The sequence below is a fragment of the Schistocerca cancellata genome, chromosome 2 (genome assembly GCF_023864275.1).
Source record: "Schistocerca cancellata isolate TAMUIC-IGC-003103 chromosome 2, iqSchCanc2.1, whole genome shotgun sequence".
NCBI classification, from domain to species: Eukaryota; Metazoa; Arthropoda; class Insecta; order Orthoptera; family Acrididae; genus Schistocerca; species Schistocerca cancellata.
This window is the reverse complement of record NC_064627.1, coordinates 659,037,352-659,052,974: the sequence shown is the minus strand read 5'-3', so window position 1 is coordinate 659,052,974 and position 15,623 is coordinate 659,037,352. Positions and strand designations below refer to the sequence as shown.

General features: G+C 40.7%; 1 protein-coding gene across 1 annotated transcript in view; it reads left to right on the top strand.

Moving 5' to 3' along the window:
- Nucleotides 1–2,822: 2,822 nt before the first annotated feature.
- LOC126162345 (NAD-dependent protein deacylase sirtuin-5, mitochondrial-like) overlaps nt 2,823–15,623 on the top strand; it is a 106,940-nt gene continuing 94,139 nt past the window's right edge. Inside the window, exon 1 of the mRNA XM_049918788.1 lies at nt 2,823–2,955. Coding sequence (XP_049774745.1) covers nt 2,939–2,955 — 17 coding nt within the window. The 5' untranslated portion in view covers nt 2,823–2,938. The remainder of the gene's footprint in view (nt 2,956–15,623) is intronic.

The window sequence follows — 15,623 nt, the reverse complement described above, 5'->3', positions numbered from 1 at the left end:
TCTGGAGCAGTGAAGGGGTTAAGTAGTGTGCAAGCTTAGGGACTGACGACCTTAGCAGTCAATCCCCATAAGATTTCATACACATGTGAACATTTTTTGTTTACAGCATCATGATGGTCGCATCCGTGTTTGGCGACATCGCGGTGAACGCACATTGGAAGCGTGTATTCGTCATCGCCATACTGGTGTATCACCCAGCGTGATGGTATGGGTGTCATTGGTTACACGTCTCGGTCACCTCTTATTCGCATTGACGGCACTTTGAACAGTGGACGTAACACTTCAGATGTGTTGCGACCCGTGGCCCTACCCTTCATCCGATCCCTACAAAACCCTACATTTTAGCAGGATAATGCACGACCGCATGTTGCAGGTCCTGTACGGGCCTTTCTGGATACAGAAAATGTTCGACTGCTGCCTTGGCCAGCGCATTCTGCAGATCTCTCACCGATTGAAAACGTCTGGTTAATGGTGGCCGAGCTGTGGTATCGTGTTGAAGCTGCATGGGCAGCTGTACCTGTACACGCCGTCCAAGCTCTGACTCAATGCCCAGGCGTATCAAGGCCGTTTTTATAGCCAGAGGTGGTTGTTCTGGGTACTGATTTCTAAGGATCTATGCACCCAAATTGCGGGAAAATGTAATCACATGTCAGTTCTAGTATAATATATTTGTCCAACGAATGCCCGTTTATCATCTGCATTTCTTCTTGGTGTATCAATTTTAACGGCCAGTAGTGTATAACAGGAATCGTATCACGTAATGACTGATACTAGGCAGCGATGACATCACAACATCTGCTTAGACCGTATTTTTGAAGGGACTGTGAATGGTGCAATGCTACAAACATGGTTAAAAGGGGCTTCACAGAACGCATATGGTTGCAGCAACATGGAGCGCCTCCTCACTACACTTTTGCAATGCGAGAGTTTTTAAATGGACACTTTCCAGAACGGTGGATAGGTCGTGGTTCATCAATAACACCAGCTCCCTTGAAATGGCCACCAAGAAGTCCTGACCACACCACACCTGTCAACTCGTCACGGGGAGTCATTAAGGCGCATGTATCAGCACGTCGTTCGCTACAGTCGAAGTTGAGGATGCATTTGGCACTCTAACATCAGACATGCTCCAAAATATGTCAAGAAGAACATGGAGGCATATGGAAATCTGTTTACAGCATGATGGGGAAAGTGCAGATATATTAGACACTTAATGTATAAGTAAGTACTTGTGATAAAACAAATCAAATCAATTAGAATTCGCTATCAGAGGGTACGGGGACTTCTCGGGCACCCCAGTAGGCATCATGGAGCGAAAGTATTGTTGGTAGGAATCTTACAAGGGGAGGCCACGACGTTGGGATGACAGATTTACTTCAAGCTATGTACACCTCTAATAGGCCATTAAAACAACGTAATGTGCAAGTAGTAAGGTGCATTAATCTGGCAATTCCGAGAAAATCGGATGAGAAGTTTGACGCGTCTGTTATGTAATGCACGCCGTCACGGTAGCCCAGCGTGTTCGGTCAGAGAGTTAGCTGCCCTCTGAAAAAAAAAAAAAAGGATGAACGGATCGACAATGAACTTGAACAGGTGTTATGGAACGTCCGCCACAGCCGGCATGATAGCTCAGCTTGTTCAATCAGCTGGCTCGCTCGGTAATAAGAAAAAAAACTGAGTGAAGGGATCAACAACGAACGTCAACGGATCTCCTGTAACGTCCGCTACAGAAAAAAAAGCGTGTTCGGTCAGAGGTTTAGCTGCCCTCTGTAATAAAAGAACTGAGTGAACAGATCAACGATGAACTTGATCAGGTGTCATGGGACGTCCGCCACGAAAAAAAAAAAAAAAGTGATAAGCGTTCGAGCTTCGTAATCCGAACATGTATGAGCCGACGGTTCGACTGCTGCATATACTTAATTAACAATATACTTTTTCATCACTGGTCATATCATTTAATTTATATGACGTGTATTAGCGCAATGTTTTAGTGAATTTCATGTTATTTGACTAGTTACTATTTTTAATTAAATTTAATTATTAGAACAAATATATTTACAACTATCGACAACTACATGAAGAAACGCATAGAGCTTTTCCGAAAATTTATGCCTATCGTGATTTGCGAAATCCTTCATCCATGGTAAGGTTTCCTGAACTGCTTTGCACCTCGACGCTTCGAGCTGCAGACACAGGGGCAGGCCCCATTTGGCATTTAACCTGCGTAGCGGTGAGACGTTGCTAATGTAGCAAGGTCGAAAAGTGTAGGTGCAAATTTTTTTGAGTATCGCAAAATTTACATTTGTACTAAAAAATGAAGCGTTGAGCGGGAGTAGAACCGTCATCTCATACCCGTTCGTCTTACGAAGCTCGAACGTTAACCACTTGTTTTAATTATTATTACATAAGAAAATTTTAATACATAAATAATAAGTAAGCACTGATTGACCAACGCACATATACATCAGTTCATAATAGACGCGTGAAACTTCTCTTGTGATTTTCTCGCAATTACCAGAGTAGTGCACATCATGTTGTTTTAATGGTCTACTAAAGGTGCACAAAGTTTTAAGTAAATCCGTGATCCCAACGTCGATGGCCTTCCCTTGTTAGTCATCCACATATCCATAACAGTTTTTCCCAATAATTGTTCTCAGCCTTCCAGTTTATCGACTCTCGTCTACACCATTAAGAAACTCATTTACAATGTCACATGCTCAGACAATACTCCGTGGGACAAGATAGGTTCAAGGGCGACAGTGGAAAGCGAATACATATTGTATGAGTTTGCGATGTCTGCCTGCAGCGGGCCAAGTAACACGTTCAATTAGTGACATATGGGAGTAGCGCGAATGCCTCGTGTTATAAAAAGTTACCAGCAAACATTGTATAGTGAGGACGGCTGCGCTGGAAACCCGAGTTATTGCAACACGACTAAATGACGACGTCCCGACGGTAAGCTATTTAAACAACTGCTGGTAATAGTAATACGTCCCTATAGCTCACATGTTGTCCATCATGCTTTTTTATCGAAAATATTGGTTTCATTTTTGTAGGGAAAGCTTGAAACTAAATCTATAGAGTCTCCATAATACTGAAATCTGTGGTAGATTACTTTAATATCAAATGAGTAAACTGCAGTTACATCGTGTACCGCCGCGCGGAATTAGCCGAGCGGTCTGAGAGCCCTGCAGTCATAGACTGTGCGGCTGGTACAGGCGGAGGTTCGAGTCCTCCCTCGGGCATGGGTGTGTGTGTTTGTCCTTAGGATAATTTAGGTTAAGTAGTGCGTAAGCTTAGGGGCTGATGACCTTAGCAGTTAGGTCCCATAAGATTTCAAACACATTTGAACATCGGGTACCAATCAGTATATAGCAATATAGCGCGAATGTGATCACAATAGATGTAGAAATAACAACTGTAGATGTAAATGATAGTAACACAATATCGACACTAGATAAAATATGATGCAGGTATCGGCACTAGATTCAAATATGATGTAGGCGTATAGTAGTGGCGTACAATGAACTTTTCGTTAAGTTGAGCAGTTACAAAAGAACAAAATGTCTTTTTTAAATATGAAATTATCATTTCGGCGAAAGATCTCAGCCGCCCCAAGGGCTCATTTTTAGTTAACAATAGAATTAACTTTGTAAGCCGTTCTTTAGTTTGTGAACTACATACACACTCTTTTTTATCCTTTTAATGGCTGAAAAGCTTCTCACAACTGAGGTACTGGATACAGGATAGTCAAAATAAGTTCAAAGAGTTTTACAATTTCCCAATATCCCGTCTGAAGTCCATGTAACAATAAATCTTCAACACTTTTGGGAGGCGTTTCTCCGTAAATATATACCAACACAGGCTCTGATCTTAAAGAGGAAAAAACAAAAATGATTCATAGCAATCTGTTTCTGTAGCGTAGACTTTCTGAGTAACACTATTCATATTGATCAAAATTATATACATTTAAAAGTTCCAAAAACAACAGAATCCAAGTTAACCTATTGTATAACGATCCCATTATTCCGCACAAAAATTTAGAGTAAATTCTTACCATATATGTTTTCCTGTTGACTTCAGCTTCATGCCTATAGAACGTTTAGTTACTGGTTAATCCATGTGTCGGCCATGACTCCTCCCCAATATTCTTGGAATTCCGTCATGTTTGGTTTTCAGCATTTCCTGGGATTCATTAAATTTTGTTACTCGTTAGCCAATGTCGTAAACTCTGGTTTGCTATATACCAAACCAGCGAACCTGGTAATGCCTCACAATTCCTAAATATGTATGTGAATTGGACATGAGTCCTAATCGGGAGTATCGCTGGAAATTGTACCGGGACGCAAATTCCGGCTCCTTGTAGCGACTTTGCCCGCTTTCAAGCTATGGAACTCGAAGTTATAATAAATCATGTAGAGTATGAGTTGTTTTTTGGTTTTTGTTTGTTATTTTATTTAATTGTTTTGCAAATTGTGCAGAATACAATTACAAAACTTTAGATTATGCAACATATTTTTTTGTTGCTGGATACTTTGTAGTAAGAGTATGAACTAGTTTTCTGTATTACTAATTCGTGAAAGGGCTGTGTGCAAACTGGCCATGCGGAAAAAGCTCTGATCGTAAATAAATTCCAACGTATTTTAATGTCTAACTTTGAGCTTTGTGTGCTGTTACTGCGAACGAAAACTTGGGAATTGACAGTATTTCGCATAGTTTTAATCTGTGGACGGGTAGCATTGCAGCATTACAAAGTTTCGGACTATTCAAACTGCGTAGGCCAAGTAGTATTCTAATCATTAACGTGATAAACCGTAAGTACATTGTTGTGCATTCAATTTTTGTTTCAAATTATTATTTCTCAAAAATTTTCCTTGCGGTTCAAATGTTCTTTTATCATGGCTAAATCCGACTACACGAAAGGAAAAGAATTCACAGCACATCAGCATTTTCTTACTCGCAGTTAATTTTGACGGAAAACCAATATAATGTTCTTGAAAGAAATATATCTACAATCGTCTGAATTTTTAACATAGTATCGTGTAAAAGTTTGAAGTAAATTGGTCAATAACTTCCCGAAAGTTTTCCTAACAACGTCTCCCCTTTGTACTATTAGTATAGGTGTCAACGAGAAGAAAAATATCTGCAACGATATTACTTTCATCATGATTTTAAATCACCGAGCAGCAGTAGAGGCTTCTTTATCCCACTTATCTGGATCTGTAATTTTGTTGAAAAGTAAAACAAAGTGACTGTGATATAAGGCTTTCACCAAACTACATTAAGTAAGCACATGTTTCCCAAGATAGAAGAAATATTCACAAAGGGACCGGGAAAATTCCAGGAACGAATGATACAAATCAAATTGACTATATATGGGTATCCAAAAGATGGGCAAGGAACGTTGAAAATGTATGCGTGCTTCAGGGAGCAACTTAGACCTCTATCTTGAAACTGCAGAAGTGAGGTGGCGGGGTGCTATGGCGTATAACGGGAAAACTACGAGTATGAGAATGCTGAAATGGAATGCAGGAAAACTGTAAGACAGAGGAAAATCTGAGTAAACTGAAACAGACATTACAGGTATTGTGGCACGTTAATGGCATAGTGGGCGTGTAAGAGAGCGTGCTGAAAAGCGATGCCTCCGAGTTTTTTTATGTGAAAACTCTTAAAGCTTTTTAAACAAAATAAACGTTATTAACGTTCTACATCTTTGTTCTTCATGTCCGCCTATTTATTTATCGACGTAGTCACCCTGGCGATGAACACATTTCTCCCAACGAGAGTCCAGTTTGTTGGAACCGTCATTGCAGAATGTCTGACTCTGTTGATGGAGCCACAACCTCACTCTGCTTGCATCGTTTCATCACTATTAAAGTGAAGTCCTCGAAGGTATTCTTTAATTTTTGTAAACATGAAAATCGAATGGGGCCAAATCGATAATCTGTGACTGACAGTGGTGCCAAGACTCATGTGTGGTCTGTCATTGTCATGCTCCATGTGTGGACAAGCTCTTCGAAATCGAAACTCGATTACGGCATGCTGTTTCTCACGCATCGACACAATTATGTTACGTGCAGTCATGTTACACGCTGCAATTTGGAGCCCTCTAGCAGCAGAGGCTTATACAGCGTGTGTCAACGAAGCGGGAAAGTCGATTGAGTAATATCCATGACGCGCAGTACCTCAACCAATATTGAGAACAGAATAAAAAATTGAGTGGCATTAGTTTTCAGAACGCCCTCATATTAAGAATGACAATTGTGGCAAAGGGATACAGAACACCTAGAAATGGGGAGTGTGTGATAATGAATATAGACAGGTGTGCAACAGAAGAGCCGCGCGGAGTGACCGCGCGGTTCGAGGCGCCATGTCACTGACTGCGCGGCTCCTCCCCCCGGAGGTTCGAGTCCTTCCTCGGGCACGGGTGTGTATGTTGTTCTTAGCATAGGTTAGTTCAAGTTAGTTTACGTAGTGTGTAAGCCTAGGGACCGATGACCTCTGCAGTTTGCTCCCTTAAGAACTCACACACATTTGAACATTTTTTGCAACGGAAGAAAGAAACAAGACTAAAATGTCTCCAACGAAATACGAGAATTAAACAGGCTATATATAACGAAAAGAGGATAGAAACGCAAGTGCATGCAGAAGAAAGAAAACAGAAGCTTAAAAAGAGAGAGCATTACAGTAGAAATTAGAGTAAAAAGCTTTATAAGAAGTTAAGGGAAGGAACACTATGGCATAAACCTAAAATAATTGGCTTCAAGGGTAAAGATGGAAATCTGCTGATATACAAGGAGAAAATTATGGACAGACCGAGAGGGTATTTTAAACATGTGCTGAAGGGTGATCGCACTTATGGGGAGCAATCTATATACCATACAGTGGAACCAAAAAAGAAGAGTATACTCTTGCAGAAGTGCAGAGGGTGGTAAACTGTCAAAAAATCAAAATCTCTAGGAAATGGAATAATTGCTGAGCGTCTAGGGAGAGGGGGCATTACTTTACACAAATAAACTTACCTGTTTAATTTTGAATCAAGAATGAATTCCAGAAGAAAGGACAAAAGGTGTTATTCATCCTTTCTTTCAGGAGTGCTAGTTCTGCAAGGTTCGCAGGAGAGCTTCTGTAAAGTTTGGAAAGTAGGAAACGAGGTACTGTCAGAAGTAAAGCTGTGAGGAGCGGGCGTGAGTTGTGCTTGGGTAGCTCAGATGATAGAGCACTTGCCTGCGAAAGACAAAGGTCCCGAGTTCGAGTCTCGGTCGGGCACACAGTTTTAATCTGCCAGGAAGTTTCATATCAGCGCACAATCCGCTTCAGAGTGAAAATCTCATTCTGAGAACTTGAAGATGGTTTGATGAACCCTCTGCCAAGCACTTAATCGTGAGTTGGAGATTAATATGTAGATATAAATGAAGAAATCTAAAACTCCTTTTGAAAGACACGAGAAATTATCCTCGTGACGACGCACTTTTATTTGCGAAGGAAACGTAAGGCGATGTGTATTCCTATAGATAAAAGTAGAAATATCAGAAAGAAGAAAATGATGCTTGGAAAGAATAGTACAAAAGGGACTCAGCTCCAGGAACTGAGAAGACCAATGTTAAAGAGCATCTACAGATTTCTATAAGAAATCGATACACGTTGCAAAACAATGGAACTTAGATCGTTTTGCTGTTTGATAACCCAGCAATCTGGTTAAAACCTTAGGAGCAGAACTTCCCAAGATTGTAAAAAGTTTACTTGACTGTTATGATGAGATTTCTGCAAGCTACGGAATTTCCATCTCTTTGTTGGACATCTTTAAGATTCTTACAGTTTGTTGTTTGATATGAATTTTCCAAATGTTTTCTAAACCTTATTTGGGCGTTAAGATTGTTCTTACTTTCATATTTTTCACTTGCGTCCTGTGAGAGGAGTTAAAACTCAAATTAATGAAGAGTTATTTAAGGTCCAATAATTTCCATTCATAGAAAGTGTTTACAAAATAGTTAACATTATAATTTATTTACTGATTTTGTCAACTGAAAATAATGTAGCTACAGGTATCGATTCGGATGCCACAATTTCAAAATTTGCAGCGGAAAAAGTTGGAAGCAAGAGATTCTAAGCTGCATGCTCAGCTCACCTATCACTAAGACTCTGTATGTCCATCTTTTTAGAGATGATTGCGGGACACGGCTGTTCAATAGAGGATGTCAAATTAAACACTATCCGCCGTCAACTTTCCAGCCTTATTTTATTTGGCAACCAGTTTCAGCGTTTTACTACGTTATCTTCAGGCCCCTGAGCGACGTGTAGGAAGTATATACCTCGGTTGCGATCAAAACAGGGGCCAGCAATACTGGTATTAGTAGATTAAGTGATCACTTCCACCATCATCTGCCGATTCATTATAGTAATAATCTGCTAATACCAGTATTGCTGACCCCTGTTTTGATCGCAACCGAGGTAGATGGCGTAGTAAAACTTTGAAACTGGTTGTCACAAATAAAATAAGGATGGAAACTTGACGGCTGAAAGATGTTGGATTTGACATCCTCTATCACTAAGAAGATCTTAGTTTAACTGTTCCGCTCATTAATAATCAGCTGAAGTGTGGTATGTATAAAATGCCTTTTTACCTATAACTTCCATTCGTAAAAAATGTTTACAAAATCGTTAACATTATAATTTATTTACTGAACCAGTAATATCAAAAAACTTCATCCTAAAAAAAATAATTTGAAGTTTTTGTGGGGTTGGTGGAAGTGGTAAAAGTTAAAATTCTACACCGGGTGGCTGCCACTGCATCAAAGGGGCCACAGAGATCACAGTGTGCAACAATAACTTGAACCAGAACAGTGTTTGTAATTTAGTACTATATGACATAGGTTCTCAAGATAGAGAGACGAGAAAGTTGGCACAGTGGATAGGCCTTGAAAAACTGAACACAAATCAATCGAGAAAACAGGAAGAAGTTGTGTGGAACTATGAAAAAAATAAGCAAAATATACAAACTGAGTAGTCCATGCGCAAGATAGGCAATATCAAGGGTAGTGTTACTCAGGAGCGCCGTGGTCTCGTGGTTAGCGTGAGCAGCTGCGGAATGAGAGGTTCAAGTCTTCCCTCGAATGAAAAGTTTAATTTTTTATTTTCAGACAATTATTATCTGTCTGTCCGTCCGTCCGTCCGATGCGAGGTAACTGCACCGTAGTATGGGGACGCTACACCCAAACAAACTTCGAAACACACGACGTCAGTCGACTAAAGCGCACCGAAGAGAGAGTATTCCTGCAGACGAGGCTCCCTGGCTGGCAGTTGGCTACTATGGACGAGAGTGCATTAAATACGTGAGATGTAATCCGTGGGCAATATGAATCCAACAAATATAACTCGCGACGTCAATAACAAGGTTCCCCTTGGAGAGGCACGTCCTTTCGTCTACTAATCGCACGGTTTTGCGGTGCGGTCGCAAAGCACAGACACTAAACTTATTACAGTGATCAGAGACGTCAATGAACGAACTGACAGATCATGTTGTTGTCGTTGCGGTCTTCAGTCCTGAGACTGGTTTGATGCAGCTCTCCATGCTACTCTATCCTGTGCAAGCTTCTTCATCTCCCAGTACCTACTGCAACCTACATCCTTCTGAATCTGTTTAGTGTATTCATCTCTTGGTCTCCCTCGACGATTTTTACCCTCCACGCTGCCCTCCAATACTAAATTGGTGATCCCTTGATGCCTCAGAACATGTGCTACCAACCGATCCCTTCTTCTAGTCAAGTTGTGCCACAAACTCCTCTTCTCCCCAATCCTATTCAATACATTCTCATTAGTTATATGATCTACCCATCTAATCTTCAGCATTCTTCTGTAGCACCACATTTCGAAAGCTTCTATTCTCTTCTTGTCCAAACTATTTATCGTCCATGTTTCACTTCCATACATGGCTACGCTCCATACAAATATGTTCAGAAACGACTTCCTGACACTTAAATCTATACTCGATGTTAACAAATTTCTCTTCTTCAGAAACGCTTTCCTTTCCATTGCCAGTCTACATTTGATATCCTCTCTACTTCGACCATCATCAGTTATTTTGCTCCCCAAATAGCAAAACTCCTTTACTACTTTAAGTGTCTCATTTCCTAATCTAATTCCCTCAGCATCACCTGACTTAATTCGACTACATTCCATTATCCTCGTTTTGCTTTTGTTGATGTTCATCTTATACCCTCCTTTCATGAGACTGTCCATTCCATTCAACTGCTCTTCCAAGTCCTTTGCTGTCTCTGACAGAATTACAATGTTATCGGCGAACCTCAAAGTTTTTTCTCCATGCATTTTAATACCTACTCCGAATTTTTCTTTTGTTTCCTTTACTGCTTGCTCAATATACAGATTGAATAACATCGGGGAGAGGCTACAGCCCTGTCTTACTCCCTTCCCAACCACTGCTTCCCTTTCATGTCCCTCGAGTCTTATAACTGCCATCTGGTTTCTGTACAAATTGTAAATAGCCTTTCGCTCCCTGTATTTTATCCCTGCCACCTTTAGAATTTGAAAGAGAGTATTCCTTGTCAACATTGTCAAAAGCTTTCTCTAAGTCTACAAATGCTAGAAACGTAGGTTTGCCTTTCCTTAATCTTTCTTCTAAGATAAGTCGTGAGGTCAGTATTGCCTCACGTGTTCCAGTATTTCTACGGAATCCAAACTGATCTTCCCCGAGGTCGGCTTCTACTAGTTTTTCCATTCGTCTGTAAAGAATTTGTGTTAGTATTTAGCAGCTGTGGCTTATTAAACTGATTGTTCGGTAATTTTCACATCTGTCAGCACCTGCTTTCTTTGGGATTGGAATTATTATAATCTTCTTGAAGTCTGAAGGTATTTTGCCTGTCTCATACATCTTGCTCACCAGATGGTAGAGTTTTGTCAGGACTGGCTCTCCCAAGGCCGTCAGTAGTTCTAATGGAATGTGTCTACTCCCGGGGCCTTGTTTCGACTCAGGTCTTTCAGTGCTCTGTCCAACTCTTGACGCAGAATCATATCTCCCATTTCATCTTCATCTACATCCTCTTCCATTTCCATAATATTGTCCTCAAGTACATTGCCCTTGTATAGACCCTCTATATACTCCCTCCACCTTTCTGTTTGCCCTTTTTTGCTTAGAACTGGGTTTCCATCTGAGCAGGAGGAACAAGACTTTTGGTCAGGCGAATACAGGGTTATAAATACAAAAGCAAATAGGGGTAATGCAGAAGTCGGTTTAATAATGACTAAAAAATAGGAGTGTTCGTAAGCTACTACAAACAGGATAGTGAACGCATTATTCTGGCCAAGATAGACACGAAGCCCAGGCCTACTACAGTAGTACAAGTTTATATGCCAACTAGCTCTGCAGATGACGAAGAAATTGAAGAAATGTATGATGAAATAAAAGAAATTATTCAGGTAGTGAAGGGAGACGAAAATTTAATAGTCATGGGTGACTGGAATTCGGTAGTAGGAAAAGGGAGAGAAGGAAACAGATCATAACTTTGCGAAAATAAACTTTTCACTCGAGGGAAGACTTGAACCAAGGACCTCTCGTTCCACAGCTGCTCACGCTAACCACTGGACCACGGCGCTCCTGAGCTGACGTTATCCTCGATGTTGCCTATCTTGCACATGGACTACTCAGTTTGTATATTTTGCTTATTTTTTTCATAGTTCCACACAACTTCTTCCTGTTTTTTCGATTGGTCTGTGTTCAGTCTTTCAAGGCCTATCCACTGTGCCAACTTATAACTAAATCTGAGGTGGGTGCGATGTGGAGGTTCCCTTGTAAGAACGCTGCGCTCGATATCTGTGCGCTGATGTGCAGTCTCTATTTCATGACCCGTAATATGTTCTTGTATATTTCTATTGGATGTAGATCCCATGGGGATTTCCTCCAATTCGTTATCACTATCCTCTCGTGAATTTGCTTCCATATCAACTTCTCTCCTAGTCTTGCTACGTAATCTCATGGACTCTGAATGAGGCATTTCCATACGGCAATCACCACAAAAAATAATAATAATACATTCAAAATTTCTAATTTTACACAAATTTACAGCAAATACAAATTTTCTTGCTTACTGGACTTACTGTTTGCAAAACACTGCCACGCTGTACGAACCATGTATACTGGCAAATTACACGACACACGAAAGCAAGAGATATTTTCAGAAACCCCTTCCCTTCGTTTTTAATGTCATCTTTATTCTTATTCAAATCTGTGGTGGGTTCCAGGTCTTCCGTTTCTCTTTACATCGAAAATAATAATCCTCGTACACATGAAACGGATTACATACAAACAATTAATTTTCTTATATTAATAACATATTCTTTCCATATACATAAATTTTCTAGAACACCAAGCCCCACGTTGGGTGCCAGTTATCGTGCAACTTTTTGAAAATGCTGTTAATTCATACAACGATAACTGTGCCGTTATTCCTATTGTATGAAATGGTTTTGAAAATACTCTTTTCTGTTTGTTAAAAGTCACGGCTAAATTTTCTCAGGGCGCTATCGCCAGAAATATCGTACGTATCCCAACGTGAAGACATCCGTGTTACTCATTATGGATTAAAAACTTTCTTTAATATTACGCGATAATCCATTAAAAACAATGCTTAATTATTTTTTTCTGTGAGGCTTGATGCTCCAGAATAGCTGCCTATGTGCAATGGCAGCTTAAGCATTTACAGAAATTCCTGTTGATAAAAAAATTGTACCTCTGGCCTAATATGAATTGGAAAATATTACAAGACGCCGTTTCCCATTTATTGAGATTAATCTTTTCATCACTTTTAGCATGAAATTACTATTAAAAGAGCTTATATCATTTTTATCATTAATGGCGTTGCTACAACAATGCGCCTACAAAAAATGGCCACAGAAACATTTAATTATTACGTGGCTGAATCATATTCAGGAAAGGTACTCGCTACTGACAAAAACACATTGTTTAACCAGTAGTTTCATATACATTCAAACAAATTCCATTATTGCTACAGATAACTAGATAACTGTACGACTTACAGACCGTGAACAATAAGCGTCCGTCGGCTAGAAGATCAGAATCCAGAAGACAACGTCCCAGGGCTGTGCTGACGTCCCAACCCACTCACCACCCGGGAATTGGCGGGAAATTAAAAATGATGGTGCCCTTTCTGGAATTCAAACCCTGATCCTACTGGAGGAAAGCTCAAGTGCACCCCCCCCCTCCCCCCCCCAACACACTGAAAATGTCCAGATGCAGGAGAGAATGATTAGCCTTCATTTATTTTAGTCGGGTACTGACACAAAGATCAGTCCTAATTACGCAATTAGTCATAAAAATCGGGCCTAATTACACAACTATATGCATGGCGCGACACAAGGATGGCATAAAAACGCAATTCGGCTAAAAATTGACGATGCCATACAACTGGTGTTATCCTGCTGGGAAAAAAATTCGCAGACAACTCGAAACTAGTGACAGACACATTTAAACTTTACCCTTCACATAAGGCTGGCGGGAAAAAAGGCTGGGGTGTAAGCTACTAGCTTTATTCTTTTTGCTGGGAAATATGTTCAACTGACGAGATACTGGTACTGGACAGAAAGGAGTTTTTGCTTGTGACCATACAGTATCTCTTGTTGTTTGACATCAGAGTTCGCTACAGATGCCTACTCAAAAACTACTCTGCAGCTCAGGTAACCAAAGCCAATACACGAAACCATAACTGATGGAAAAAATGCGTCACAGTTTTAACTGCACTTCGAAATTGTCGTGAAAAAACCAGCACTTGTAATGAACGGGTCGTAATGCAGCACATGTACTGGGAAAAATCATTGTCCTAAAAGACTGCAAAGGGGGCGGCAGTTGAACGAGCCGAAACTGCCAAAAATCGAGGGTCTCATATCCCCCCCCCCCCCTTATGCCTCCCCTCCCTCCCACCTCCCTCCCACAGTCCACCTACAGTAGGACACAGGCTTTTTCAAATGGCCAGCTGCTCCACAAAAAACCTCATGGCACTTTCTGGCCGCTGGCCACACTAGGCTATCTGCCCTCTGCTGTTTTTCTGCCACCCCTCTGCGGCCGATGGCCGCACTCAGCCTTCCACCATGTGGCCACCTTGAGACGATGCTTCTGCGCCAACACAGCAGCGTGTATAGGCAACTCAACAACAGGAGATAAAAGGATGGCTACCTCAAGTGCAACTTCTTTGTCTAAAATATAGCGACAGAACCCCCACACTTCACCACCATGGTCAGAGTGCGGCCGGATCGGCGACCACCCTCCAGTAGACAAGCTCCCCCACATCACACATCACCCCCAACAGCCTGCCTTTCTACGATGGAGAACAATTGTATTTAAGGTCAACGCAACTCTTTCTTGCAATCCGTTAAATATATTTCTCAGAAAGACCGAACCCCTCTGGAACAATAACTAAATTCTGGAGAATGCTCCAGATGGCCTTTTCAAAAGTCGGCTGCTTGCAAAACAGTAAGTCTTCTGTGTAAAGTGACCACAGCTTCACACCATAGTGTCATCAGTACAATGCCCTCCGGCGAGCACGCTGCCGGGTGGTCAGCTGCACATACAATAGAGCACAACGCGGGCATCCCTCAGAACAATGAGGGCTATCCTGACCATGGGTTGTTCGTCTAAAGGGACAGCTGCGACCTCTTACAGAACTCGGCCACATGCCGTTCTGAGCACTGCGCTGTATTTAACATCAACGTGACTCCTAAAATAAAGCAACTATTAAGGAAAAGGAAAACACAATCATGACGATAATGAATGTCCAGTTTCCACGAAAATGGACACAGTCCATTTTCTTTTAGTTTTATGAGCAAAATCGGTATAGTTTTTATGTTCGAATGCACGATACAATTCACGTCTCATTATTTTGGAACATCCAGCCAAGTGCATTGTCCCTAATCACAGATGACCACGTGTGTATTACAAACATTTCAACATGTTAAATAACTTTAGATGATACAATCTTTCACGCCATTAGCGCACATGTCGGAAAACAAACACAATCATTTTATGTTCGACAAGAAGAAGCTATAATTCAAGAGGACATAGCTGTTTTGTACACTATGGCAGGTCTCATTCTACCATTGCAATGCTATATCGTACACTCGTTTACAAAACAAATCGTGAGAGTCTGATTTGTAATAGAATCTCCTATAAGTTTCTATCATGTGTCTCTTCCAATACATCGAAACCAATTACATTACAAAATGCTTACATTTGACATCTTTGATCCGTAACCCATGTCTGCCGACATGTCTGTAAAGTTTCTGTCATACAACAGTAGATCCTTGCGATCTAATTTTGTAAGCAATTTGATCACCACTGCCTGGTTCACTCAATATACTCACATGTCAGGAAAAAAACCACTATCGTTTCTAGATTTCACAACGAACTATAATTTAAGTCGTGCCTATTTTATAATTAGGGGTTATGAAGTATGAACTAACGTCTATTTTTAAACATGCTATTGTGACTATAATAAAAAAAACAGTCACGAGTCCACGAGAAGAGAGACAGCCGATTCCCATCAGTTTGACGAGCAAAATCGGTGTAGTTTTAAGAGAACTATCTGCTTCCAAATTTT